Source organism: Poecilia mexicana, unplaced genomic scaffold (genome assembly GCF_051168715.1).
Source record: "Poecilia mexicana isolate PSO_F unplaced genomic scaffold, ASM5116871v1 scaffold_3, whole genome shotgun sequence".
NCBI lineage: Eukaryota > Metazoa > Chordata > Actinopteri > Cyprinodontiformes > Poeciliidae > Poecilia > Poecilia mexicana.
The window spans coordinates 21650739-21664071 of NW_028263372.1; the positions used below are offsets into that span (position 1 = coordinate 21650739).

Below are 13333 nucleotides of genomic sequence, written 5' to 3' on the forward strand. Positions count from 1 at the left end.
ACTCTATTTGTATTAATAATGGGAAACACATTCTACCTCATAAACCTGCATCATATTTTTATTAAACCATCAAATATTTATACTGCCACTCAAAACTATAAAACTTCATAATAGCGAAATTCTCTGGCTTTTGTTTAGATTTCAAGTGTTTATCAAACAAGTATTTATTAAATCAGAATTATATGTTTTGTTTTTTAATCAACCAACTCAAATTTACATAATTTGAATGGTAAACAATCTTTAAAATTCATGTTACTGTAGATTAAGACAGAAAAATGTTAATCCTGATGAGGTTTGATCAAATCATAACCAGGTTTTCTGATTAAATTAAACAATATTAAACAAAATAGAAATGAAAAGACAAAAGGGAAATCCAAAACCAAAGTAATAAAAAGTTATTTTTGATTTCATACAGAGAAACTTTTGTATGGAGGACCAAAACTGACATTAATCAAAAGTAAAATTATTTTAATTATGTCAGTTCTGGTCTAATACTAAAATTTTGCTTGTAATTTCAGAGACATGATGTCTGTAGTTTAAAGAATAAAAGAACAAAGTTCATTTCACTCATCAATAGAGAGTAAAACCAGAGAACCTGATCATTTTAAGTGTCTCTTCATCCTTTTACTGCTTGACTCGTAGTAAAGATCTGCGGCCCAGCCGGCTCTATTCCTCGTATTGTTGTTTATATTTGCAGCGACACAGTATTTACTCCTCCTAACCTCTGGCTCTGCAGCAGTGGGACACAATAGGATCTCTGTTCTGCGCCACAGCTGGGCTTTCTGAGCATGCTCAGTGTGTTGCCCGGCCGGTTCTGATTACAGAATGAAGGTTCAGAAAATGACCCTGCTTTCAAAATGACGTCAGAAAATTAAACTTTGCTCACAACTGACCCATTTCAAGGTCGATTATAAAATAAGTTTTGTGGCAAACTGAGGGGAAATGATCAGTGCCTGTTCATCTGTTTATGTCTCTTTTTTCAGGCAGATAAATTACACTTGAATGTGTTCACTGCAGTTAAAATAACACTTTGATTTTGCTTTGTGGTAAATAAAAACATTCAAAAGCATAATCATTCCTGTTTATTATTTTGATTTAACTCTGCTATTTAGTCTCTGTGATTAAGCTAAACACAATAAAAATGTTCATTATCTGCAGAATTGTTCCTTAAAATGGCAGAGCAATCTTTATTTATTAAATAAAATATACACATACAGGCTCACTTAATGATATTCTAGACCAGGGGTGTCAAACTCATCTTCGTTTTGGGCCAAATTGAGCTCTTAAAGGGCCAGAATGTATTGATAAAACCTGTTCACAAACTGTTAAGATATCGATAAATTCTTAAAATTAGATATTATTGAACATATTTCAGTCCCTCCAGGATTTTGTGTTACTTTTTGTGTTTTACTTTTCTGTGTGTTTGTGGTACTAATTTGGAAATATTTGCAATATTTGAGCTTATTTGTGATGTCAGTTAAGGCTGAGGCATATGGCTCTCCATAGAGGCAGCTGTTTAGGACAAGTAAGAAAGTTTTTGACAATTTTTGAGAAAAATCTGCAATAAACTCCAAATTATTAGTGAAGAAAAGTGCAGGGATTTGTTGATTTTGAATGAATTTCCACAATAATTCTCAAGAAACTGGAGGGACTGATTGATATAATTTGGAAGCAAACAGATAAAAACTGGCCTCGTGTTCTAGACCAAAACAAGTACTTTTACTTTTAAGTACTTACTTTTTGTCTGTTTATTTGTAAATTTTACTTACATACAGTATTTTAGTAATTTTAGTAATTTCTCCAATACTAACTGTTCTAGTATTAAATGCTGTCCTGGCGGCAGCCTACAGGGGGCAGTAGAGGGAGGATTACAGTCAGATGTTTGCTGAAGTTTTCATAAAATACAAAGAAGGTATAAACCTATCTGATTTAAAAAAGAAAAAGAAGTAGAATAAACTGGTGAAAAGGTTTCATAACTATCCCAAAGACACAAGATAATTTCTGAAACACAACGGACAGTGTTTTACAGGAACTGACACTGTAAAAACACAAAATCTTACAAGCAGATTATTATATAACACAGGAACAATGTCTGTTAAAGGGGACATAATCAGGCAGTAATTTTTAAGATCAATATTCAAGAATTATTGACATAAAAACAAGCTAATATGTGTAGCTGAAAAATTACTTTTACGTGGTTTTACTACAAGTGATGCAACACACTGCAAAAACACAACATCTCACCAAGTATTTTTGGTCTAATTTATCATTTTAAGGATGTTGATAAATGTTTCAAGAGGTCATCAAAGGTCAACCAGCACCAAATGACACCAAAACGAATGGTGTCAAACGACTGTGGTACAAAAACATTAGCACCAAAATAGCACCACTAGATTAATAAAATCCCCACTAGATTTTATTAATCTAGTGGGGATGGAGGCAGATTGATCTCTATATCTCTGGGGGAAAAATTGTTCTATATATATATATATATATATATATATATATATATATATATATATATATATATATATATATATATATATATATATATGCTGCACAAGCATAGCAGGGTTGATTGGCACCATGTTTTCTTTGATTTTGTAAATGTATGATATATGGAAAAATTTACAGCTTTAAAATGAAAATGCAACACGAACGAAAGCTGCACACATGTTTGACAGCTGCACAAATTTAATAAGATGGGAGGGCAACGTAGGAGCTATTTCTCTATTTTCAGTTAAATCTTAAAATTCTGATTATTTAGCTAATTTTTATTTGCTAATATTTTAGTTGATTTATAATTAGAATTTTTTGTTTAATTTTAGTTATTTAGAATAGGTTTTTGGCTAGTAATTCAGTTAATTAGTTAAGTAATTTCAGTTTGGGACATGGGCGTTTCACAGTATGAATAGGTTTTAGGTGGTCACATGGTTTTTACCAGTCAGTCAGTCAGTCAGTCTACCAGCCTGTAACTTGTTCTGCCTGATCTGTGGAATAAAGCAACAAATAACTGCTTTTTTGACTTTTGGTATTTTTGAATCCCACGGTGCATCATGTGGCTCTTTGAGTTGAAGTAACCTTTTGCTTTGATCACTTTGAAATCTTAATTTTTTGGAATTTTGGATTTGAGTTTTGGACAAATAGTCACTACAGGCAACTTCACTCACAAACCAAGAAAATAATTTGCATCTATATACTAAATGTTATCCACTTTAATGTATTTCTATCCATAATCAGACAGAAGTAAAAGTTTAGTGTGGAGTTTGTGTCTTGATTTCAAACCGTTTCTGCAGCAACAATGCAGAGGACGGAGAGTGGAGGTTAGAAAAGTAATAGGTTTCCATAAATGAGCGCCTCCAGAAGAACCGGACAGAGAAATGTGACGAGATGAGGCTGGTTTGGTGCAGCTTGCCTCCTGAACGTTGGATGATCTCACCGTCAGCGCAGGAGTAGCAGCCGGCTCTTTGGTCCGCTTTCAAGGACGGGAGCCAAGGACCTTCTGTCAGCTGCCTCAGCCAGCAGCCGTGACAGGAAGTCAGCCTTCAAACATGGTGGTCCCACGCCCACTGAAAACGTGTACGCCCACCACTCTCACACGCTCTGCCATGGATTTCATCTGATGACATCTCTGCGATTTACGCCTCATCTCGGAGCCGCAGACAGAAACGGCAGTCAGCGTTTTTCCCCCTGTGAGCGTCTCACCTCGGCGGGGCTGAGACCCACGCTGATATCTGCGTGGAGGTAACTCCGTGCAGATGTGGGGTCACAAGAGGGATTTTTGGCAGCAGAGCGGCGGACTGGCTTACAGAAACACTGAGAGAAAAGAGACCAAACTTTAAAAAAATGGACCAAAATAAATGAAACATCGACCAACATTTTGATTTATAACGATGTCACTTAAGAAAATGTAATGTTTACTGGTTTACTCTATGATGTAAAGCTCCTGAACTGCCTAAATAATTCACTTTATTTACGTTTATAAAAAAAAAAACTTAATTGGATAAACTTGTAACAAATTAACCCTTTCGTGCATAGCGGTCACTACAGTGGACAGCTAGCTAAAAGACATTTTATTGCGTTTCTTCTGGATTTTTATGTTATAAATCCACACTAAAGTGGACACTTGTGCATCGTACAATACACTGCCAACTAGTGGCCATCTACTGCAAGTGCAAGAAAAGTTTTGTTAAATCCAATATGGCCGACAGACGGAAAACCTACTCAGGAATATCCAGTCCCGAAAAGTACTCCCAAAAGACTGATGGTACTTGTGTGTTTTACAAATAACGACTTTATATTTGGAGAAAATTACAACTGATCACCTAGAAATAATTTTAAAAAATTACAAAGTTTTCCCCCCACCTTTTTGTATGCCTTAAAACAAACAAACAAAAAAGATAAATAAAAATAATAATAAAAAGAAACACTTGGAAAATAAATCCTGACATAAAGGATAATAATTCATGCATGAAAGGGTTAACTCATATTTTAAAAGTTAAATCAACAGTTTTTTTCAGTGTATAAAAACTGTTTGTTTTTTAAATGGCTGCCTTACTTTCAGTGCTGCTGTTTGGTGTAATTTAAAGCCATAAATAGAAAACGGTGCAGGCATTTCTCAATAAAATATCACAGAAAGTTAATTTATTTCTATAATTATAAAGCTGAAGCTCATTTAGATTTATTGCACACAAAATTATATTTCTCCAACTTTTATCTTTGAATTAAAACTTTATTTTCAGCTTCTCTAAAAATCCAGTTAGGGGTGCAACTAGTGATTATTTTAGTTATTGATTATTCTGATAATTTAATCGATTAAAAGTTGGCACATTTTACAGATTTTTAATTTAGCCACTTAAGTTGACCAACCAGTAGCCTGAAGACACTGCCTCTCATTACCAAGAGAAATAGATAAATGAAGAAATATAAATAAGAAAAAAGAAGCCAATTATTTATTTCCATATTTATTTAATTTTGGCTGAAATGGCTCTCCATACTTCAGTACAAGTGAAATAATCTGCCAGTGGTGCCAGTAAATGTGATCAATATGAAGGAATTATTGATTTAAAATAATCTCCTATAGCTGCTTGTAATTTAGTCTTATTTAAAGTGCATTAATTTATTTTCTCCATAAACTAGAAAAGAATATTTAATGTTGTGTTTTTGCTTCTAGCGAGTCGCTCCTGAACAGAGACGATGTCAGACGTTTCTTACCTGCAGGTGAAGGTCACTGGATCGTTGATGCACAGGAGAAAAATCAGATTTTATTTAAAAATGAATCATCTGAAGATCCAAGTTACCTCAGACAAACATAAATCCTTTTGTTTTGGTGTCATTCTACAAAACACAAGTGTTTTCATCCAAATCAGCAGAAACAAAAGCTCCAGGTACGTCAGTGAGTGTCTCACCTTTTAATGATATTTTACTATATTTGGATGTAATTGTATATCGACTCAGTTCTGCTGTAGCGAAACGTTGAGGCATTGAAGGACGACAGCACATCACGCTGCTATCACACTTTATTAAAAATAGAAACATATATATTCATATTACTTTTCATACAGACTACAATGGTCCACTGGTAAAAAGAAGTTACAAACTATAAAACACTCATTTGGCCTAAATCCACTGTAGAAACGTCTCCAAAAGCAAAAACAGAAACAATAATAAAGTCTAAATAATCGAGACTCTTTCTTCTGAGGCGACCTTCGTTGCTTTACAGGAAAATGTTGCTGCGTTGGGGAGAAAAGGTAAAATCTGAGAGGGCAACAGAAATAAAAGCCTCTTTGCTCAGAGGGAAATGAATGCACATACAGTCCAGTTTAAAAAAAGATGGCACATTTATTGCAACATAAATGTTATATACATGTTTTCCTGCTGTAAAAGACAGAAAATTCAAATTCCCGCTGCCACAGTTGTTTTATCTTTTTTCCTTTGTCTTTTTTTTTTTTTTTTGAAATGCGGATCGACACCTTTTCTTATTTGACACAAGATCAAATGTTTTATCAGCGAACAGCGGAGACCAAGGAGGAAGACGAAAGTCTCGGTTTCAGGAATCTGCAGCTCCATCGACGCCGTTTAAAGAACAACGAGCCGCAGCTCCGCCGCCTCCTGCCGCTTGTAAATCTCTTGTAATAATTGACAAGTTATGGTAAATAACCGTACATTTTACTATCTAACATAGTAAAATAAAGTAAGAAACTTTTTACTCAAAACTTTTGCTTTCAAAAATCTAGAAAGAGTAATATTTAGAATTCAAGAAATATTCTTACAGTATTATTATTGTATAAAAGACTAACTACAGTGAAAAATAAGCCAAATGTTTTTTTTTTCTTTTGATTTTCTTGTTTTTTCTCATATATTATACAAGGGAAAGCATCTGGGAATACAGCAAAGTCTAACTTGGCAAACAGAGGAGCAAAAAAACAAAAAACAAAGGAAGAACAGCAAACAAAATGAAGGAAATAAGAGCTGGAAGTGACTCAGATGACACCCTCAGTCTGTCGACATGAAATACTGAAGGAGGAAGAAGAAACAGAAGAATAATGCCACATTCAGTCAGAGGACACACATCATTTTACAGTTTTCGTCATAATAAATGTAAACTCCTGCTGCGAATCGTTGATTCTGGATGAAAACTCGTCGTGAACGTGGCCGCCTGCCTCGCTTCGAATGGAGGAAATCACATAATATACAAAGAAATATATGGAATATAAAGCAAGTCTTAAGACCAAAGATACAAAAAAAGAGAGATGTAAAGCATGCACACGGAGGGGAAAACAGAAACATGATCAACGTTTTGAGGTGTGAAAGGAAACCTGGCGTTTGTTCAAACTGACCTCCTCGATCCGAACTGGAGAATAACTTAGAAATGAAGAACGGACTCACAGACAAGCAGAACTCTGAATAACTGAGCTGGAAGATTAGTGAAATATCAACAAAAAGAAAACTGATATGTTCGTCGGGCCAGGAGATAGCATGGTCGTCGTTCTCTTCTTCTTTTCTTTTTGCAACTTTTACTCTTCCACTACATCTCATTAAGCATTTTGATTCGCTGGTGGCGACAACGCCAAAAACAAAACAAGAAACAACAACAATAGGAAGGAAATGAGGCTAAATGCTGACAGGAGTCTGTAAAACCACTGAAATGCTTTATGTTTAACACTATATGGCAAAGGGACGACAAGTCCTGTTCTTACTTTAGTTAAGACACTAAATACGCTGGGAATGCTAACCAGTTTGCTTCTTACTGTCTAAACGGAGGGGAAACAAAAACAAAACTACATCTGAGCTTTCAGCGAAACTACAGTTTGCCAATCACCTTTAGAAAATACACATTAGGTAGTTTTGGTTTCACACGTGGCCAGCGGCAAAATCAAGCAAATAAATATAAATAATATATCTTCTTTAACAAAAAAAAAATAAAATATTGGACATTTCTGTTGTTCGCATCTAAAAGCTAGTATTTTTTTGTTGCAGGGTATAAATATTAGTCTAAACTGGCCAATAAATTAATCCTCTCTAATGTTTCCCCTGGTCTCAGCAGGGGGCAGTGCTCTGGGTTAACGGTGACACAGCAAACTATAGCTCGACTGAAAAGCCGCTCGCTTCTCTGTGATTTTACCAAACCTTCCCTTTCGGCAGACACCTTACAGCTCAATAAATAGAAAAACAGACAGACAGAAAAAAATTGCTGTTACAATGCATTCGTCAATTCAGTTTAGGCACAAGGCAACTTCCACGTACGGTTGGCGGAGGTTGCGTAGGTCTCTGATTGTTCAGGAGCAACGCGCTTCTTCTTCTTGCAGACACTGATATGTGGTTTTTTCTTTGTGGGGAGAAATTTTCAGATGGAAACTGGTTGGTGGATGGAGCTGGACGCTTGGCTCTCATCAGTCTGAGGGCTGGGTCGTGTTGGACTCTCTTAGTTTCGCCTCAAGTGGTCTGACTCCTGCGACTGGTGTGGGAACCACGAGTCCAGTCCGTCACTGGGAACCAGGCTCACCGGCTCACAGGGGCCAGGAGTGAGCCGCGTCGCATCGATCTGCGGAGGAGACGCAGCGATCAGGCGCCAATAATCAAAAATCAACCAAACAGAAGACGTGACTTTGACATATTTATCTATTCATTACAACATGTTGAGGCCATTGGAGACAGAAAAAAACACATTTCTGCCAAAAGAACGGCCAGAAAAGTAGAAAATAATTTAGATTACTCTCAGACATTTTTAATAGAAAATTACAAAAATTTGAGGTCAAAAAATTTGCTAGAATTTTTAAAATTAACAGCAGAATTAAAAAAAAAAAAAAAAAAAAAAAAAAAACAGTGAAATTTCCAAGTTTGAAAAGCAGAAAATTTGCTACAAAATTTTTTTTAGATTAATTTCAGAAATTTTATAGAAAAAATAAGGAAATTTCAAAAGTCAAACATTTGCTATAATTAACTCAGAATTTTCCTGATTAATTGCAGAAATCCTGGAAGAAAAAAACAGAAATTTCTGAGTTTGAAAAGTACAGAATTTGCTGGAAATTTTTCTTAGGTTAACGTCAGAAATTTTGGAGAAAAAAAAAACAAGGAAATTTCTGAGTTTCAAAAGTCAAAAATTTGCTGGAAAACATTTTTTGATTAATCTCAAACAATTTGTAGAAAAAAACATGGAAATTTTCAAAAGTCCAAACACTTTTTAATTTTGAAAATTTTCTGAGTTTGAAAGGTCAAAACTTTTAGACTTTTGCAACTCAGAAATTTCCTTGTTTTTCTTTCTACAAAATTTCTGACATTAATCCAAAAAAGATTGAATCACATTTCCTACTTTTCAAACTCCGATATTTCCAAGTTTTTGGTGGAAATTTACTCCTCCTTTTTCCTCTTTTTACCTCACGTGTCGTCGTAAATTATTCCTCTCTTACTCCATGCAAATAAAATTAACAGGATAATTACAAAATTAACCAGACGTGTTTTGGGTTTTTCCGTTTCTTTCTTGTTATTCTGGTTGTTTGGTAATTAAAAAACAAAACAGTTTGGAGAATCAGAGAAAACAGGCAATCAAAGTTAAAACCATTTTTTAAATTTGTTACAAGGAATAAAATTACATTTGTCCAGGTGTTTATATTAAGTTTATTGAGTTGTCATGTTAAATGTAGATAAATGAAACCCAGCTGGTACCTGCCTCCTGCTCAGAGGTGACCCATGGGGTTGGACGTGTCGGTTAGGCCCGGATGGACTCCAGTGTGCCCCTGCTGGGCGTCACTGGAACTGCCAGACACCTTCTCCTCCTCTCGTCTCTTAAGGCAGGCCGCTTTGGGGTTCAGGTTCCTCTCTGCAGATCCAGACACACAGAAAACAAACTTTTATTCCAGGTGGTGGAGATTCAGAATCAAACAAACACACAGGGAAACATGGACAGATTAAAAACATGTTGATAATTTCAAGAATAAGCTTTTACTAAAGGCATAAAGGATAAAACTGTCAAAAACTGAGCTATAAACAGACAGGACATAAAGATGAAATCACTGATTTTCTGCAGGTTTTACAGGATTGGTGATAAAACTATCTGACATCTATAGGTGAAGCTCCTAATACAGATATAATATTAACACATGCGCTGAAAAAAAAGTTTTTTGAACCAAATGAGAGAAATTAATTAGTTGCAGCTATAATTCTGATCGCAGAACGATTCAAATCAGAACCACAGTTAATAAAAGCAGCTCTAACAAATCAGAGTATTCCTGTATGAATCTACTTTACAATGTGAATATTAGTCATATATGTTATCTGAAAAACATTTTATGAACGCTACATTGCAGCTTTTGTGCAGTTTTGAGAAATAAAATTTTCAGCCTTCAGTGAGGCTCGTTTTTATTTCACACTTCTCAAACTATTTCCATTTATTCCAGTTATTTTCCAGATTTTAACCCACCTTATTTCTAAATAAGCCTTTAAGCTGCACAAATGTCATAAATATCTAAAATATCTTCTGCTCTAAACATTTGTGATGAAAAAGAAGAAAAATAATTTGTGATTTTTGAAGAATATCATATTTGTATCCAGTCATGTTGTGTAAAATAAAGACCAACTCCAGCATCTTTTCACATTTAACCCTCATTTCATAAATAAATCAGTTTAACAATGACTCCATGAATAAATGAAGCATCTTACGCCCTGCTGATCTGCTTGTGTTTTAAAAGAAAAGCCCAAGGTTGACGTGATGTGAGGCAGCGTTGACATTTCATCTGCAGCAGCAGCAGCGCTGCAGCACTGACCTCTGACCTGCTGCTCCAAGCTAAGAATGACGGCCACCGCCTGATGCAGGATGAGTAGTTTAGTCTGGGGCTTCTCGCTTTTCAAGTGCAGCTGGCACATGCGGCCCAGCTCCTTGAAGGCCTCGTTGATGTCTCGGACCCGCAGGCGCTCGCGGGCGTTGTTCGCCATCCTCCTCTCGCGCTCGCGCTCGGCCTTCTGCTCCGGATTCAGATCCTCGTCTTCAGTGATGCTGCAAGAGAGAGAGAGAGAGGACAGAGAGGAGAGAGAGAGGAGAGTGAGAAGAGAGAGAGGGAGAGAGAGAGGAGCGAGAGAGGAGAGGGAGGAGAGAGAGAGCAGAGTGAGAGAGAGGGAGAGAGAGAGGAGAGTCAACACAGAACTGAGTCCTAAATCAGAGGGAGAAAATATTTCTAACCATATAAAACTAGATTAGATGTTTATTCACAACTAAAGTCCAAAACATTTATTATCAAACTATTACCAGTTCAGAATCAGAATCTCACATTACATGAATTATTTAGTATCCATAAAAAATCTTTAAAGAAGTTAAAAACCAAACAGCTTATATTAAATATATTAATCCAATAATAATCCAGAAGCTAACACTCAGATCCTTCGTTTTCTTGGATTAGGTGAATTCCCAACAGGAATGATTTCAAATTAATCTATCGATCGTCCTGATGATTAATCACATAAAAAAATGACACATTTTTCATACTTTTCATTTAGCCTTTAAATGCAACATTAGAAATACGTTAAAATATGCAAATAAACAAATTAAATTATTTTTAAATAAGAAAAAGGACATTTTAATGCCTAAAATGCGATAACGTATCATATCAATGCGATAACGTTGCGATAACGTATCATATCAATGCTATAACGTATCATATCAATGCTATAACGTATCATATCAATGCTATAACGTATCATATCAATGCTATAACGTATCATATCAGTGCGATAATGTATCATATCAATGCTATAACGTATCATATCAATGCTATAACATATCATATCAGTGCGATAACGTATCATATCAATGCTATAACGTATCATATCAATGCTATAACGTATAATATCAATGCTATAACGTATCATATCAATGCTATAACGTATCATATCAGTGCGATAATGTATCATATCAATGCTATAACGTATCATATCAATGCTATAACGTATCATATCAATGCTATAACGTATCATATCAATGCTATAACGTATCATATCAATGCTATAACGTATCATATCAATGCTATAACGTATCATTCCTCTGGTGAATGTGAAGATAAATCGATTCCTCTTGAGTTTTGGCTGAAACATGTTTACAGATAAAAGTGTTTTTATCCTAGATGCATACATGCATATTTATATACTTTAAGCTGTTTTGGCTCATTTATTGCTCTGAATGTTTTGTTTTTTTCAGTAACTTGCTTCTTTTTTTTGTCTACTTCAGTTAATGATTGGTAGATAATTAAATTAGTGGACGATCATTTCAGCAATCGATTAATGGTGATTAATCGTGTCCTACCTGGTGCGTTGGCCTGTCCTGGGCGTCTTCATGTCTCTCCTGTCGCTCTCGTCGTCTGATTTGTTGTCGGACAGGCTGTCGTGCATGTCGTCCTTTTCCTGCTTCTCGATCTTCAGCTCCAGGGTGGCAGGAATCTGACCGGACAGCACTGAGGTCAGACCTGTGAAAAACACGCAGCGGTGAGACATCGCAGGGCTGCAGATCTTTGTGAGGAACACGAAGGGTGACCTCTGACCTCTGAAGGCCTCCACCTGGTGGTTGAGCTCTGTGCTGGACGTGGAGCCGGCGCTGGGCAGGCCGCCGTGGCTGTTGGTGAGGCTGGCCGCATCGTCGCCGCCCTGCTGGAGCGCAGACAGGAAGTGGATGAGCAGAAAGGAAACAGAAGAGCTTAAAATAAAGCGAGAGGAGAAAACGGCCTGGAAAAGAGAAAACCTCGTTACGGCAAAGCTCTACCAGCAGAAATATCTGAGAAACACTGATTTATTTTAAGATATGCTTCTAACAGGATTCATTTAATCTAATCTGAGTTCTCTTTGGGATTAACAAAGAATCTTTTAACTGAATTGAATTTGGATTATTCAGTTATTTATTTATTTATTTTGAACAGACAAAAAAAGTAAAAACAAGAAAAAATAAACAATAAAACAAATTATCATGTCCATTTGTTCAAAAAGGAGCAGGTAGGAGACGCATGATATTATAATCGATTATTGGAATAATAAACTATTTGGTAACACTTTATTTGAAGGGGAGTGAATAAGACTGGCATGACACTGTCATAAACATGACATAACACCTGTCATGAACATGAATAAGCCTTCATGAATATTTATGACTGTTGTCATAAAGCGTCATTCGGTAAATTATGACACTTTTAATACAAAGTTGACAATATTCAAAATGTCTTTGTTATGACAACTTGACATTAACCAGGAAATCATTACTGTTTAAACTTTACCTTTAATAACATAAAGTTACCTAATTTTTAAAGTGCAATCAGTAATACTTTTATAACAAATTTATATCAGTAATGATTTCTTGGTTAATGTCAAGTTGTCATAACAAAGACATTTTGAATAATGTCAACTTCGTATTAAAAGTGTCATAATTTACCGAATGATGCTTTATGACAACAGTCATAAATATTCATGAAGGCTTATTGATGTTCATGACAGTGTCATGTCAGTCTTATTCACTCCCCTTCAAATAAAGTGTTACCAAATAGTTTATTATTCCAATAATCGATTATAATATCATGCGTCTCCTACCTGCTCCTTTTTGAACAAATGGACATGATAATTTGTTTTATTGTTTAAAGTGTTACCAACTATTTTAGTAATCAAATACGTGTTAAGTAGAGTGTGAAGAATAAATAGTAATTAAGTCAAAACTGTATAAAAATATATACATTTTGCACTTAAAATGGAAAAAAAAAAATATTTTTCTGTAAATAATTTCTACCTAAATTTCCTCAAATGGGATAATTTTAGCTTCGCTTGGTTCAAATTGTGTAGAAACAGAATAAAAATCATGAACTGCTTG

The 13333-nt window shown here is 35.3% G+C and overlaps 1 protein-coding gene across 5 annotated transcripts in view; it reads right to left on the reverse strand.

Moving 5' to 3' along the window:
• Positions 1-5501: 5501 nt before the first annotated feature.
• The window catches only part of tcf12 (transcription factor 12), a 90393-nt gene continuing 82561 nt past the window's right edge, over positions 5502-13333 (reverse strand). For 3 of the 5 annotated variants that reach the window (XM_088004314.1, XM_088004312.1, XM_014980489.2), the window contains 5 exons: positions 12027-12132; positions 11792-11951; positions 10263-10492; positions 9166-9319; positions 5502-8044 (listed from right to left, as the gene is read on the reverse strand). In XM_088004314.1, coding sequence (XP_087860440.1) covers positions 9177-9319; positions 10263-10492; positions 11792-11951; positions 12027-12132 — 639 coding nt within the window. In that variant the 3' untranslated portion in view covers positions 5502-8044; positions 9166-9176. The remainder of the gene's footprint in view (positions 8045-9165; positions 9320-10262; positions 10493-11791; positions 11952-12026; positions 12133-13333) is intronic. The other 2 variants (XM_014980490.2, XM_088004313.1) reach the window with 2 other exon arrangements.